The sequence below is a fragment of the Vanacampus margaritifer genome, chromosome 4 (assembly GCF_051991255.1).
Source record: "Vanacampus margaritifer isolate UIUO_Vmar chromosome 4, RoL_Vmar_1.0, whole genome shotgun sequence".
NCBI lineage: Eukaryota > Metazoa > Chordata > Actinopteri > Syngnathiformes > Syngnathidae > Vanacampus > Vanacampus margaritifer.
The window spans coordinates 18,684,518-18,701,888 of NC_135435.1; the positions used below are offsets into that span (position 1 = coordinate 18,684,518).

General features: G+C 38.2%; 1 protein-coding gene across 1 annotated transcript in view; it reads right to left on the bottom strand.

The window, feature by feature from the left end:
• LOC144050301 (CUB and sushi domain-containing protein 1-like) overlaps nt 1-17,371 on the bottom strand; it is a 414,568-nt gene that overhangs the window by 64,817 nt on the left and 332,380 nt on the right. Inside the window, exons 34-39 of the mRNA XM_077563425.1 lie at nt 7,533-7,649; nt 7,319-7,432; nt 4,263-4,358; nt 3,725-3,928; nt 3,024-3,148; nt 1,285-1,381 (exon numbers count right to left, since the gene is read on the bottom strand). Coding sequence (XP_077419551.1) covers nt 1,285-1,381; nt 3,024-3,148; nt 3,725-3,928; nt 4,263-4,358; nt 7,319-7,432; nt 7,533-7,649 — 753 coding nt within the window. The remainder of the gene's footprint in view (nt 1-1,284; nt 1,382-3,023; nt 3,149-3,724; nt 3,929-4,262; nt 4,359-7,318; nt 7,433-7,532; nt 7,650-17,371) is intronic.

Consider the following 17,371-nt stretch of genomic DNA (forward strand, 5'->3'; position numbering starts at 1 on the left):
CTATTCTATTAATTGGCTTTAGCAAGTGGCCTTTCCATCCTTCCATCCTTCCATTTTTTTCTGTATGCGGCCCTCGAAAGAAAAGTTTGGACATCCCCGATTTAGAGTCTTCACAGACTTATCCTTGTCCGAATATGCATGTTTTTGTAATGTGGGAAGACACCAGAGTATCTGCAGAATTGTTATGATAAAATGACATTACATACCAAAAAAAAACAAAAACTCACAAGTCACTTGACTAGCTCTCAGTATACAGGACTTACAAAATCTACTAATGCTGATTTGATTAGTTAATCAAGATTATTATTTTTTTTACATTATGAAAAAGATGCTTATGTTTTAAATGATTATTATTACCATTATTGTGGTAATATTGAGAGGGTCTAAAAATCGAATATAACACAAAGCTTAAAGGACGAGTCAAAAGAAAGACTTTTCAATACGACTTACAATAATAAAACATGTTCAATTAAAAACGTCCAATATTTGATAGTGTTCTTATATTGCTTCTAATTAGATTCTACAGGTATACCTAATGTTGTGGCTACTGAGTCTACGTAGACCTGTGTTGAAAAATGCATACGATATGGGATTCTGGCCTCAAGAAGACATTTCAACCCAAGTCCGTCTGGGAATTGCCAGGAAAGGAAGGTGACTGACCCCCTAACCCTCCACAGACCACTAACATTGAATTGTCCCTATATGAGGAAACCCTCATCAGCCCTCACGCTCCGTGGCAAACATCAGAATCACTGCGGTTAGAGTGGGCAGCTCCCCAGTGTGCCTTGTAGAGAAGGGCACAGTCATTTGCGTGCCTTTGTGTATGTGCGCGAGAGTGTGCGACCCAGTGGGCGGCATGTTTCATGTGTGATAGGTATGTGACAGGTATGTGCTCGGGGCAGGTCACAGGGGAAACACCGCTGGGAAATTGTAAAGGTTAGATCATTCTTTATCCCTCCCTGTCCTCTCTCCCTCCTTCCAGGCTTCACTCAAAGTACAAGTGAAGCTTCTCCGCTCTTTCTTCTCCTTCTTAAGGCGCCAAAAGGACATTTAAGATAATATCAGATTTCTTGGTATTACAACTCATCCATTATATATCTCTGGCGTGCAGTGTTATGTGTGTGCGTGTGTGTGCTCATAGATTAATAACTGTCACAGCTAATTCATCACATATACTCGCTGTGTGTGTGTGTGTGCGCATGCAGCTATAGTTTAGGAGCTGTCATATCTCATCTATCATAGACCTCGACCTGCGCATGTGTGTGTGTGGGTATATTGTCATACCAGAAAATGACCCTAATTTCGGAGCCGTCATGTCTCCCCCATCGTAGATCTCCAGAGAATCCCAGTTGTGCTCAGTAGCAAATGTCATCACTTGAATCTAAAAAGCAAATCATGAAAATGAAACACATTTTGCATCCAAGTGTCTATGCAGAGTTGTATAAATGCTGAAACGCAAGCATACTCAATGCATTCCTATCACGTATTTTTCTTTTTATTTGCTTACTTTTATAGCAGCAGTAACATTGCAGCGTGGCACCTAATGACTCCCATGTGACTCAAATACAGTCAACCCCCACAAATTCACCGTTCAGCAATCACAAATTCCCCTATATGTGATTTTTTTTTGGAATTCCCACCATGTCAGCGGAAAAGCTACCTACTTGCATTTTCCTGCGACAAAGTCGTGTTTACGGTATCTCTTTATGCACTTTGGCAAAAACAATTCCAAGGTAACAGCTTTTAAATGATCCTGATACCTTAACATGATACCTGGGTCACTTTTATCAACAGTACGATGTCCTGCAGCGAGTGCTAGTAAAGTAGTCTTGTTGGCCAGCTGTGGGACGTAAGCAGGCAGCAAGAACACAGCATTGAATTCCTTTGCTATTTAAAAAAAAGTTTGCGCTTCATCATCAGCACTTCAACATCCGCCCAGCAGTATTTCTCCACCATCTGTATACACGCACATCAATTGCTGTTCACTCTCAGCTCATTCATCTTGTCGAGAGACCGGCGCTAGCAACATGCTAGCAGTGTTTAGCTAGCATGTACCTCTTGCCATCTATTTCAGGTTGTTAAACTTCCTGATGATATTATTTTTCTAACATGGAGAATGCGAGGCATTGACTTGACTACAAGGAACAAGTAGATTCCAGTGAAGTGTGTTAGGCTAACAAGTTCACTGAAGGATGTGCTAAATGGCTAATAGTAATCAGTAGCAGTTGTTGGGGTCATTAAGTTAAGTGTTTTTTTTTGTGTTTTTTTTTATAAAGGTATCAGTTCTATTCATTATTCCACATGCTAATGTCAGCTGTGGAATGGGTTATTATAGTTTGGGGTTTTTCATTTTAGTTAGCTTTTATTTAGTAGGCCTATTCTTAAAATTCTGTTAGTTTTATATTGTTTTGAGAGCAAGTTTGCTAGTTTTTAATTTGTTTTATGTATTTTATATTAGTTTAATTTTTATTGGTTATAGTATATATTTTTTTTATACAGAGAGAATGCTTGTTGAGTGCAAGATTAAAAAAAAAGTCACTAGCATTGTGTACATTTAAAATAAGCCCTGTTTATGCATTAAGTCAACTGACAAAGATGGAAAAAAAAAACATTTCCCCTATAAATGTAGTTCGTTTTATCAACGTAAGATGTAGTTTCAGTTTTTTTTAATGCATGTTCGTTTTCATTTTAATTCATTTATGTTGAAAATGTTTTTTGTTTCTTTTCAATTTTAGTTTTAGCTTGTTCGTATAATAACCTAGGTGGCGAGGGTAAGTGGAACACAGATTACAAATGTACTGTACATGATCATTTTTAGAATCTCAACTATATCTACAACATTTTCTATCTGAGGACTACTTTGACATGCTATTATGAACTCATCATTAATTTAGTCCAAAATCAATTATTTCGTTGGTTGTCTAGCCTTGCACTTATCAGTTCCCACACATGATTAGGAATTCTAAATACCAGTTAGACAATACAAAATAATCCATGTCAAAAGGATTTTGGCGCATCTTCACCTGGATCCCTGCCCCTTCGCTGACATGGATTCTCCACAGACAGTTGAGGCTGTTTGGGTATGGCTCCGGAAAGCCAGGAGACAATATGGTACCGCGGCGCTCTGTCAGATTTCCACTGCAGGGAACTGAAGAGAAGACAGAAATTACAGACATTCCAGTAAAGTTTATTAACCAGATAGCTGAGGGAAATGATGGGCTGTTAGAAAATGACAGTACATCCAGCCACAATATAATTCCCAAATGCCTGTAACACAGATTCAGGCGCGGAGAAGAGAAAGTGACACCATGTGATTTAATAAACTGAAGCGACAATTAAAACGGTTCTCAGCAGAAATAAATTTGATGTAGACGTATATTTTGTTGGATAGCATTAGTATTGAAATCAGGATGATTTAGTGTTTCGGCACAGTGTTTAGTTAGAAACGGCGCAATGCAAGAACAATATGAAATCCAATTAAAGTGCAATTTTCTCACAGAGGTGATAATTATCAATAATGTATGCGTGATTGTGGTTGTAGTTTGCAATGGTGTAGAATTATATTTGATCATACAGAGCAGATTTTCTGATCATTTGCTCACTTTAATTAGCTAGAAGTACATATTTTGTTTTCGTATATATATATTTTTGATCCAGCTCTTGAACTGCATCTTATCAGATTGCACAGGGGTACCTAATGTTGTGGCCAGTGAGGGTATCTTACCTATACAGCTTGGCGTCGTTGAATTCCACTGCGCCAGAGCACCTGGTACAGCCTGGCACCGGATGGCGCTGGATCCCTTCAGCAGATATCCCGGACTGCACTCGAAACGGACCACCGAGCCGGCCGAGAACTCTGACCCGATCCGCCTGCCGTATCGAGGCTCTGGCACCGAGCTGCATTGGCTGTCGCTGGTCCGAGGCACAGCTTCAGTCGGCAGTCATTAAAAGAGTATGAGAGAAGAAGACATAAAAGAATTCAATCAGACTCATTGATGGTGTGTTGACGGTGCTTTATTTTGACTTTGACTTGGAGCCATTACTCATCTGTTCAGCCATTCAAATTACAACTAGTAACCAAAACGAGGACGAAATCACTCACTGTTAATTGCAAATTTCAAGGAAATAAAGAGTAACAAAAATGATTCCACCTTTCAACAACTCACCATGAATCCGACAGCACTCTCAAGCTGATTATCGCAAAAATACACTTATGATATTGCTGAATGAGGCATTGAAAGAAAACATTTGAGTCAAGTTACCTTGGTAGACAAAGTGAAAGCCCTTAGCTGGTTGGCCACTCTTGGCATTGAACCGCAGCATAATTTGATGTGAAGTTGCCAACGGTAACGTCTCTCCTGGGAAACACAAGTAAAAACGGAATGAATTGAGTTTTAGTTTGGAAGTTAAACTGGCTGATTTAAAAACTACCACGGGAACAGTTAAATTTGACTGATTCTTCCAACTGCAATAATTCGCCAAGCATCTGCAATACTGGACAATTTCGAAACATCTGATATTTCCGCAATGCAAATGCTTCCTTTACACGGTGAAAACAAATGGCATATTGTATTATTTGCCTTTGACTAGCACACGAACCAGGCAGATTGTTATAGTAGTCAAACCACATTTCATCACATTTTGAAATCAAAACAATGTTCACAGATTAAGAGATAAGACAGTCAGTCAGAAAGTCAGTCAGAAAGACAGATTCTTTCTCTACGATCTGTTTTAGCCAAAAGATCATTTCCAACCAAAATGAAGTCAGCCATTCCATTTAATTTAAACTGCCCATTTCCTCAAAACACAGTTGGAAATAAATATCACATGCGCCTCCACTCATCAAAAAGCAGTCCAAACTACCGATTTACATTTTAAATGTTCTTTTCTCATTCGTTTCAGTTTTGTCATTAATTAAACATCTACAGTTTCATTGAAATAATCAATAAGAAAGCTATAACAGAAGGAATATTCACTCTTTGATGTCTTCATTTTGACTGTACCCAACACCTCCTTTTCCAAAGAATCTCTTTAATCAAAGAAAGTAATTTCAAATTTGTTAACAGCACATTGTACCTGAACATTTACCACACAAGTGTTGACAGCGTGAATAGTTTGATTATTTTTTTTTGATCCATACTAATGGCATTACTGTGTATTATGATGAAGTTTGCAGCAGATGGATGGATTGATATGTTGAATGCAGTACAGTTCTGCTGATTCCTGCACGGCCCCAACGAGGCATCTCGGTCGCTGATGCTGTCTCAAAGATAAGCCATAATGGATTCTCACACTAAATACATCACTGCCAAATATACTGAGATAACAACTGCTGGTGCTGTGGTCTCACGGCCCCCAAGAGTGGAGAGAGGTTTCATTATATTCCTCTTACAAAGATGTGCTCGGGAACTCCTAAACAGCAGAACTTAATGGTTTCATGAAAAAAAAAAAAAAAAAAAGTCATCTTCTAAGGGTGTGTTCACGCCAGGACTGTTTGAAGCGGATTATGTTTTGAACACTTGCAGGAGGACCAAGTGGTTCGAGATCAGTGAGAAAGGTTGAGTTGCTTCAGTTGATTGCTATTTGATTTGTGAATGCATGAATAATGACATGGAGTAACTTGAGTAAGTAGCAAGAAAACGAGAAGACGTATGGTCGGAAAAGACCATCATCCCCAGGCATCTTCAAATTGCTAAATATACTGTATATGTACATGTAAAAATCGAATGTATTATTATTTTAATGATAATACCAATAACAATAATAATAATAATAATAACAAGAACACTAATAATAATAATAGTAATAATAATAATAACAAGAACACTAATAATAATAATAACTATTATTATTATTAATATTATAAAATAAAATGAAACAATGAGATTGAGATAGCTGAGATAGAAATTAAATCAATGAGAAAATTTGGTTAAAGTCAAAATTGAATGCCCCATGATGACATCTAGAAGTACACAAAAAAATAAATAATATTATGCAAATTTCTGAAAATGTATTAGCGAAAATTGTTCTTAAGATCATCAGGTGAACTTGATGTTTCGATGCAGCTACAATACAGACCACACATACTAACAATATTATAATAGAGAGTTCCTGAAAACAATCAAATGTACGGTTTTAAACTGCCACTGGCACAAATATATATTTTTTTTCTTTCTTCTTGCCGACTGGGTGAGACAGTCTCGACAGTTTCGGTCACGCAGAGCAGCCAGGGAGAGGGCAGGCGCCCTCCTCGACAGCAGAGACAAAACCCGCAGGCAGAAACAAACAGCGTCTGAAGCAAGGCCGGTTGGCAGGGGCCATTCGTTGGCGGGTCATGAGTGCAAATCGGTCAGAACAAAAAAAAAAAAAAAAAGAGGCAACTTTCAAGGGTATTTATTTTGAAAAACAGGTGAGTAATATGTCGCGACAGGTTTGCAAATGAGGCAGTGAAGCCATTAAAAACGGTTATGGTACATGTACGGTACATGAAAAGATAAGCTTTTGGTGGTTTTTATTTTTTTTTTAGGAAAAAAAGATTAACTCAAGACGCTAGACTACATTCAACATAATGATGAGCCATATATTTAGTTTTGTTTATATTTTTTATTTAACTGCGAAAATACATCTCAAAAAACTGGTGCATGGTGCCAAAAAAAGCTGATGTAAAACCTATGAAATTTAAAGTACATTGAAAGTCTGCTTGATCTGTTTTATGGATTTCAACATTTACCAGTCTTAAGAAAAGTCCAAATTCCCAGATTTAAGGGAGCCTCCATTCATGAATGAAGCACGCCTCGTTAGTGTGTCCGTGTATGTTCCCATGCCCGGCAAGAGCCAATCCATTGGACACCATTATAAGAAAATCTGGACTTGCAACAGTAGACAATTGTGGAGAGATGATGACTGGCTCATAAGACCGGGCCTGCCCTTAAAACAAGCTGAGTCAGCAAGTTAGAAAATATAGTGCATACATTATCATCGTTTGGGTATTTGGATGAAAAGCCATCACACACATGTTACTCAGACACCTGGAAACTGTTTAAATGGTGAACAATTGTCTTGGTGTCATGTGGTTCTTACTATTGTCTACCACTACAGGCGACCAGTGGAACATTAATCATTTCAGCAACCTAAATATCAGACCAATTTTTCATAAGCTTTCTTCAAGCTCCTGAAGGCCAGATAGCAGAATAGATCAACCCGGCAAACGTTTTTAGACATGGCCGTTGTCTCCTGCGATGAATTAATAGGACATTTCTCACAGGAATGGCTTATCATACCAGGAAAAAAAAAAATCTATTATTCTACCATTTCTCACCTGAATGTGATCCCGCCAGAGAACTCAGCAATCGCGAGTTCTCATTGGCGCCGTCGAATAGCTCCACCGAGTCATTCATCGCAGTCTGCAAGATGGCAAACTGACCAAAAACAACTGGAAAGGAGGAAGAGGGAAAGATTAGAGAATCAGGACACTGTGAAATTCATGAGTAAATTTAGCGTTGCTAATTTATTAATTTACAGTTTAAGCTTACCAAACTGTGGAGGCACTGTGATGTAGTAGGAGCAGATTTGTTTCGTGGTGTAGTTTGAAGGGTAGTTTGGAGACAGAACTACTCCCTCAGATCCACCATAATGTCCACCACACGGAGCTGCACAAACACAGAGGAAGATGATGTAAGAATTGGGAAGGTGGTAGGATTATAACCTCTGGCAAATGCATACAAAGGCAAAATGCAAGCAGTTGTTGGTTTGTTTGTAAATTATTTACACAAAAGTACACAACAGCTTTAAATGAAAATTTGGAGAGGGGTAGCGCATGTCGCAATCAAGAACCAGTTTGGGTAGTAGGTGATGTCTGGTCGGTGCTGGATTTCACTTTCCTTTCTTTGATCCTTCCTCGGGTCTCCTGACAACCTCACGACTCTAGCTGAAGTATTCGGTTTAGGTGAACGGTATGGGATTTTTTAATAGGTTTTAGGTGAATTAATGAGTACACACTTACACGCACGCACACACACACCCGCACATGCACATACTCACACACACTCACGCACATACAAAAAAAAAAAGAAAAGGAGGGGGAAAAAAAAGAAAAAATAACCAGTTTGTGTCAAAGCTGAAACTTTATTTAATATGTCTTTTCAGCTTCTAAAAATTTCCCCAGCATTTTTAAGGCTTCTTTCAACAAACTTGGCCTTAATATTCTCCTTGCTAATAAGTGGTTTGAATATTCCAGTGTGGAATCTGTCTTGATTTCATGTTCATGACTTCCTGTTCTGACCTCTGGCCGTTGTTGATTGTGTCACTAACGGTTGTTTGTTGCTTGGCTTTCACAATACAATTTGGAGTGTACATAATGTACATATGTTTCATCGACAATTAGTCGAATGATCCTATTCTAATTTTGCCTGACTGTTTTTGATAGTTAGACAACACACAACCCCTCCACACTCCACTCGGCTCTTTTTCATCTTGCATTGCATTGACAGCTAAAGAGTGAGTGTACTCAATTTTGAAGGATTTTGCTGAAACCTGCATTTTATTTCACTTCTGGCTTACTGCTGCAACCTCTACCTTCTGCATGATCATCAAGATCATGCAAACTCATTCACCAAATGTCCCTAGTGCGCGATATTCTGTGTAGGCTCGTGATGAAATTTCTCATCAACATCACGAAAGAAGGGATTGTAAACATATTTATGCAACAAAATGATGTATCTTAGACACATCTGTAGAAAACCTTTTGGAATCTGTTTTGGACGATGACATGCCCATGGTAAATTGGAATGTTATAGACTAGCCTTCGTTCACAAAATAAATATTAGTCACTGGCTGTAAAATGCAACTGCATTAGTCAGTCAAATTCTGTTTTTACACAGACAGCCAGGACAAATTGACTGACTGCTCACGTCAGCCAAGTTGAAATGTGACCCACATTTAATTTGGAGGAAAAAAAAAAAAATCAAATTTAGCAATTTTTTTGGACTTTTTAGACATTTTTCATTTTATTGTAATGGTACATTACAAGGACAAAAGGGATTAAAAATGTATTTCAATTATTTATCATTGGGGGTGTAAAAATGTGTGTGTTAATTTTGAGTTAATTTAAAGTTCCTTTTACGCCACATATTCTTTTTTAACGCGCGGTTAATGACCGCCCCTTACTTGGTAAGCCCGCAGCACTGGGGGAATTCCAGTTGCAACGCAGCAGACATGTCCACGACAAAATTTTGCAGTAATACATTTTATAATAATGCATATGTTTGTGGAGACAAGTTTGGGGTCAAGTTGTTTTTTTTATACAATTTTATAAATGTGCAGAATTTCACAAGTTACTTCATGTTTAAGATTAGATAGCTCTTAATAAGAAAAGAAAAATGCACTGAGCTGTCACCAATGTCTTACAAACACAATTATGCCATCTAGTGGCAAATAAATGATCCCAACACAAATCAATATCCCACTCGTTTTTTACAGTAGATCAACTCAGTTTTATGAATCATTATGAAATTACTGTATCAATGACTAAAAAATACAGCCATATTTCTAGCATTTTAACTTTTTTTTTTCACTTTTATGTTAACAAGAGTATGAAAAATTGGCATTTTTTTGTGTGCTCTAAATGTACAATAAAATTATTGTACATTTAGAACAAATAAAAAAATGTGTGATTAGGATTCACTGATTATCACACCGACCAAATTGGGGCAAAATTTATTCTACACATTTGACCCAACCCCTGAGTGAGCGGTGAGCAGCAGCAGCCACACTCTGGAATCATATGGTGATCTAACCCCCCAATTCCAAACCTTAATGCTGAGTGTCAAGTAGGGTGGCAATGGGTCCCGTTTTTATAGTCTTTGGTATGACCCGGCCAGGGATTGAACCCACGACCTCTCAGTCTCATGGCGGATTCTTTGGCAGTAGACCACTGAACTATGAATTGTGAGTCAATTATCTCTGTCATCTGATTAATTACAATTAAAAATTTTAATCGACTGACACCCTTTTTTATCGCATAATTTAAAAAAATGTCAAACAGTTTGTTAGAATAAATCAACCAAAATAAAATGTCTAAATATCTAAATTAGTGCTTCTTACATATTAAAACCAGGAAATTAAAACTAAAAACTAAAAACACAGTTGCAGAGCTACTAGAACCTCCAATTAGATAACACTGCCACAATAATTCTGGGCAAAAGCATAAAAAGGATTTTGAACAGCTTCTGCAGCTTTTAGGGACATCATGTTGCAATTAAGCATTCCGTTTTTTATCATGTGTCTTGAGTTTCTCTTCTTTTCTGTAGCTGGGAGCAATGTGCCCATTACAGTCAGTTGGCATATGTGATGCTTCTCCAATCTTTTATTCTCAAGTTGAAAAAAAAAATCTAGATAGCTGCATTTGGCTAAAACGACCCTCAAACCCTTATGTAACCTTAAAAATAAAAGGCTTTGATCGAAATGTTTGTATTTGTAAAATAATCATTTAATCGGGCAGTGCAGGTTAAATACTGCCACATAATCAGTGTGTCTTTCTAAAAAGTACTTATAAAATGTTGACCCTTTTTAATGACATATGGCCTTGGCTTTTGAACCAGAATTTTTATATCTCTCTGAGAGAGAAGAAAAACACATAGAAACAGCACTAAAAAATGTCAATATCCACGATGGGCAATAGAAAAAGACAAAAATCTGGTAAAAAATAAACAAAATATATATATATTTTTTAAGAACAGGCAATCAATACAAGGAAACAATAATATTGCCATATATTAGATGTGTCACAGAACAAATACAGCGAGCAATGAGAAAACACAATATAGGTAAAATAATTAAGCCACCAACACAAAAAACTAAGGCTGGAATTAGTGCATCCAAAGGACAGTATACATCCAGACAATAAATGCAATGTAATATATGAAATACCCTAAAAAACCTGCAATGTTGGGGAAACAGGAAGATATTTCAACATAAGAAAAAAAGAACAAAAGGAATGTGACAAACAAACAGCAACGCATTACACCAGAGCAGAAAAGGAAAGAGCCACACAAGAAAACCTCAAATCCGCCATATCAGATCACTGGCAAACGAGAAAACCACATCATGGACTGGGACAAAGCAAGCATTATTGCAACAGAAGAACAAAAATACAAAAGATGGATAAAAGAAGCAATAGAGATCAGGAAACGGGGACCGGAACCACTAAACAGAGACGAAGGAACTTTTCAACTTTCCCACACATGGGATCAACTTCTCTGGAGATCATCGAGCGACGGAGGGCCTAGTCGGCGTGAAGCGTCACATGACAGCTCCGCCCAGGAACGTCAGCTGATAAGAAACGGCAGTCGTCGCCGAAACTAGTCAAGGTAAAGCACAACTTTTTTTTGTCTTAAAAACATTTTAAACCCAAGGCTATATAAATTTGTAGACAATATATCTATATTTTTTTGCCAGAATTTGAATAATTCATCATCGACAAGCAGGACAGAGATGTAAACAGTCCTGCATACTGACTGGAATGATTCTGTGAAGCAGACCGCAACACATTGCTTTGCACATGTTCTATCCACCCACTCGCTTGTGCACACACACACGTATAAACATAGCCTCACTTTATTATTGTATACATTACATATACATCCAATACAGACCTTCTAGATCGTTACAGACATGACATTTGTGTGGATAATGCGCATTACATGAAAAGGTTAGAAAGTCCACCGAATAGCCTATAGAGGCACTTTTCAGTGTCACATCCTTTTTTTTTTCTCTTTTTTTTTGGAGAGCTCAGTATAGTTCATTCGGTAATTTTACCGATTTGACATGACATCATCATTGCTCTCTCTCTTTTTTTTTTTTTCAGTGTCACATCCTTTTTTTTTTCCCAGGAGAGCTCAGTATTGTTCATTCGATTTGACATCATCATTGCTCTCCTTTTTTGAAAAAAAAACAAATAAATTAAAAAAATTTAATAAATGTTTTTATATATATTTTTTTTTTATTTTGTTTATTATTATTATTATTTTTATATATATACATATATATATATACATATACACACATATATATATATATATTTTTTTTTTTTGTATGTGGGTGAGTATGTGTATGTGCGTGTGTGTGTGTGTGTGTGTGCGTGCGTGCGTGCGTGCGAGCATGTGTGTATTCATCAGTTCACCTATAGCCCATTAAAAAAAATCCCATACTAATAATATAATATAATAAGAAATTGCCAAATGCAGAAACATCAATGTAAGTTATCATGATGTAGTGGCTCTCACTAACAGACAGAATTAAGTAACCAGAATTAGGTTAAAAAGTGTCACATCCTGAAAGTGACCCTTCATTGTTTTTTTTCACCTGCACGCAGAAAATCTTCAGGTGCTTCAGTTTCAGGTGGTCCCAATCAAAGCAGTGAGCAGTAGCACTGTGCTGAACACACTGCAGGCACTGCACCTGGGCTCACCCCCCCCCCCAAAAAATAACGATGTGCTGAGCTATCACAAATTTTGCATAAGAATGGGCATCCGGGATGAAGCTCACTTGGCAACTAGATCAACACAGCAGGAAAAAGCCCGGCTAAAATTCTTTTTGTGGCTATTTCCAAGAGAGCAGATGCATCCGTTGGCCTCTAGCCCCCCCACACACACACTTTACCCGTCTCCCTTCCCGTTTGCTTCATAAACCATCAGAGTAATCATCCGCTTTCTTTCTGCTCCTCTTCATCCTCCACACCGAGTGATATTTTCTGGATTGATCCTTGCTGTGATGCTGCATTCGAACCCTCAGGTCTGAAGGTGCGTTCTTGATCTACCCACAATCTCCCAGTGGTGTTGCTCCAGGCTCAGGTGCTAAAAAGCCTCCGCACAAATGGGCTTTGATCACTCAAGCTCACAGCACGCCGAAACACGCACACTTTGGGCGACTTACTTCTCATGGTCGTTCAATCTCCAAATGACACGCATTCGTGCACGCACACAATATCATTTCTCTGCAGCAAAGTGAGCACAGTAAAAGAACAATGTCTAAAAATGTCCCAAAGTGTTAAGGTTATGGTGACGCACCCCCTAGAGCTTTGTTGTTGTCGTTGTTGAAAACTAGTAATACGATTGTTGTTGTGCTTTCAATTTTCCAAGAATTAGATTCATAACAGGAAAGAAAATAAGCCCAAACTCTTGAGTCTTGCACACCCACACTTGAACAAACAGACATCTATTATTGTTACAATGGAAGGATTGAAAATCACTATACATATTTAATGGCATTGAATTACTGTATAATAATGTCTCTATGCATTTGATGTGTTAACAAAACAAAGCACCAGAATAGCTAACATATACGGATTAAATGAGAACCGTGTCTAGTCGGTACAACTTAATGTTAATTAACATTTATACTTATACTGTATTATGTCTCTATATATATTGCGTCAATGTTTGTGTTGAAATGTTAATGGTTTACAGGGTTATATCTATGCTAACTGTTAGCATGTCGTTTTGTATTGTTTGTTAGCATTAAGCTAAGTGGACTTCCCTACGGCAAAGCTATGTGTTTGATTTGAATTCACTACATGCGATAGTCATTGCTAAATGCTTATTTTGACAGTAAACCTTAACTAGGAGTAGCATTAAAATGCTCTGAGCCTTTTTTTTTTTAATATATAATTTGTCACTAATTGCTGTTAAGTGAGGTCAATTGAGTTCACTGTCACCAAAGTCAAAGCAAAAAATCGGAATGATGGCTCATATGTTGAAAAACTAAGTCAGGTCACTCGTATTTAAAAGAACCACTGCACTATTATATTAAACATCAACATATGGGTATTTTATTTTGTATGCGTTAGGATTGTATTTAACTTCATAAGTATTATGTTTTATTCATTTCATTAATTTTCATTCTATGTAAATATGTGTATATGTATACTGTATTTGTATTGTACCGTTACAGATATTACCTTTCTTTTAAACTGCACTGTTGAATAACTAAAGCAAAAAGTCACTTTTAGTGGCAATTTTTTGGCTTTGTTTTGAGACAGGCAGTTACATTTGCGCATCCAGAAATCAAATTACACTAGAACTTCCAAAGTTCAACCAGAATTTGGTGGAAAAAATGTGCCTTGAAACAAAATTAATAAATAAATAAAATAAATATAATAATACAGTAAACAATTATATATATATATATATAAGAGCTAATGAGGATCCAAACAAACCAATAAACGAAACCAAACATACACATGTGCATACACATACATTAGCTCACAGTCACACAGTTGAACTTTCTTCACATTAGTAAGATTTGGACCAACTGTGCTTAAAGGCTATTCATAGATAGAACTTTCAGTTATTACTGTTCATGTACAGAGGTGCATGTGTGAGTGTGCTACATCTATGTAGAAGTTACACAAACGCACACATAAGCATAAACAGAATAAGAAGTGTGTGTGAGAAAAGCCCATCAACAGTCACTAAGAATTTCCTTTTCCTTTCAACAGCTCTTAGTTACCATGGGAACCAATAAAAGAGCATTTTGAGATGGGAGGTGTGTGTGGGAGACGGACAGAGAGAGTGCGAGAGAGCAGAGAGCATCACAGAGTAAATCAGATAGACAGATGAGGCGGTAGGAAAGCAGTGCAGGGAAAAAGGTTGGCGAGAAGTCGTTACATGCGGAGGGAAAGAGAAAAGGGGCCGAGGAGCAAGGGGACAAAAGGTGAAACGAGCGGAGATGGAGGGAGTGTAAGTGGAGCTGTATTATTTAAGGGGGTCTCAACCTGTCTAATGAGCTTGGTCTAAGAGCCCCCAGGAGCTGGCCCGAGACACAGAGACAGAAAGGGAAAAAGAAGTGCCCAAACTATGTGGTGAGAAAAGTCAATGTGGAGAAGAATAGAGGCGAGGGAAATGGAAGGAATTAGTAAGTCGAATTGTGTTGACTGAATTGTTCCAGCAAAAGAGGAAGTGGCACCTTAATCAAAGACTTTGTTGTGGAAACAGAAAAAGGAAAAGAACTAAACTTAAATCGAAACTTACATCTGCGCAAGAGGATGAGATCCAAATACAGATGTGTGGGAAAACTCCAAGGTTTTCCTTAATATTGTAGCTTGAAGGAACATATATTATAGTTTAATCGATTCATTGATTTTAGAATTATGCTTAATTGCTGATTATTCCATCAGTAATGAAGTACATTACTTGGTTGCAAGGAGAAGAAATGCTGCTGATTCAGTCTCAACAAGTTACGCCCAATTCACACTGACTGCGGAACGGTATCCGCACACTACAATTCCCACCGTGTGCGTTGCGTGAGCTGTCCCGTGTCCGGAAATCTGCACCCGCCAGACCACAAGATCACGGGAGTTCACGCTGGAGAGTTGAGTTCACGCGATAACAACCATGTATATAGAGTCCTATTGGTAAAGAATAGCTACACTTGCCTGTTGTCACATCGATAAGCTTTTGGACATTATTTCTGTGACTTCATGGGTAAGTACGCTTTGTGTTTAACTAGTGTAATTTTGTCATGTTTAATCTATTCCGAGCGTGTTTTTGTCTTAAATGTTCGACTCATGTCATGCTCTGTAGTTAGCTAGCTACTCTCCCCCCAAAAATTAGTTCGCAAACGGTTTTATTTTGAAATATACCGGATCTCGACTTCCTGTCCGGCTTGTGTAATTTCTTCAGCTTCATGAAAATCCGAATTCGGCGTGCGGGAAAAAATAGAGCGCTTGCACTGCAACTGGTGTGAATTGACACGCGGACTCGAATGCTTCCTATTGCTTGCGTTTGCCGTACGGCAGGCGTCCGTTCCGCAGTCAGTGTGAATTGGGCGTTGGTGGTCGAAAGAACAAGCTGGGTTACATTCATCGACGATAGACAGTGGTAGTTTTTGGCATGTGCATTATGTGTGTGCGGCATTGCACCCCAAAGTAAAATAAATAAATAAATGCATAAACAACGCTACATGAAATGTTTTTCTTTTTGCATGTCATATCAATCCGTGTCGTTCATTTGTGGGATTTGTGCCCTCTTGTGTAGCAAAAAGCCCCTTGAGGTCAACCATGTCTCCGGGGCGTTTAACTGGACTCGACAACATACACCAGTGGTCCTCAACCCTGGTCCTCGAGGACCGGTATCCAGCCTGTTTTCCATGCCTCCCACAGTCAACACAGGTGATTCATATCATCAGCTAATCAGCAATCTCTGGAGAAGGCTGATAACGATCTCCACCTGTGTTGGCTGTGGGAGACATGGAAAACAGGCTGGATACCGGTCCCTGAGGATCAGGGTTGAGGACCACTGTCATACACCACCCACACGATTGTGAAGTAGATGCGCATCATACGAGGACATCATGGATGATTTTGCATCCATGCAGGAGGGAAGGAAGACTTTGCAAATCATTCAATAATCTAACCTTTAATTTATGAGAAAGCAAGCATGCTGGGAGGGCGGTCTCGCACAAGGTGCCACTCAAAAGTTGAAAGGGCAACCTATCTGGGCAGCATTAATCTTCTCCGCACAATATTTACATCAAAATAGGAAAGTAGAGGTTTAGCTAATGAAGTGGCTGGTGAGAGTATAATCGTTTTTGACAGAGCTTTTGTAATACAGCAGTTTATTCACGTACATGAGATCTGAAGGAGTGGCTTAGGATGGGTCAGAACCCCATGATATGGTCTTCATGAACAGTCTCTGATATGATTACACTATCAATACTCATCTTCTAATCATAATGTATCTCACTGGATATTTCACTCAAATCATCTCACTAAATTAACATTTATCGAGCTAAGTGCAGAACTGCTGATGCCAGTGGTCAACTTGAATTGTTTTTTTGTTTTTTTTAGTACATGCTGCACATTGTCATCCTTGTAAAACAGCTTTTTAGTGCATGCTCTTGAATTACAAATGACAACGCTCTTTGTGTATGAAACAGCCAAGTAGATGGCAAAGGCAATGCTTTTATCTTGATAAAAGGTCAAAGGGTGTGAGCATGAGATAAAGCCACTTTACTTATTTGCTGTTGTGAAAATCCTCAACGTCCTTCCACTAGCGTTCCCGCTTTGACAGGTGCAGTAGTAGTACTCAAGTCAGAGTCAGAGTTACTACTAGCTATGCTTGATTCATTAAATGGAGTCAAAGCATTTCTAGTACTTAGTTACATTGGATTGGTGAAACGGAGTCATGTGACATAAGTAGAGATGCGTACTGAAAGAGGAATAAAAATATTTGTCCTCTTTGCGTGTTCCAAAACTTGAAGACAGATTTAATGCAAGAAAAAACACCTTTGCAAAAATGATTTTATCTAACAGAGATCTCTGGACACTCAAACAGCCTCTAATTCATCACTTAAACAGGTGGTATTCAGAGCGTCG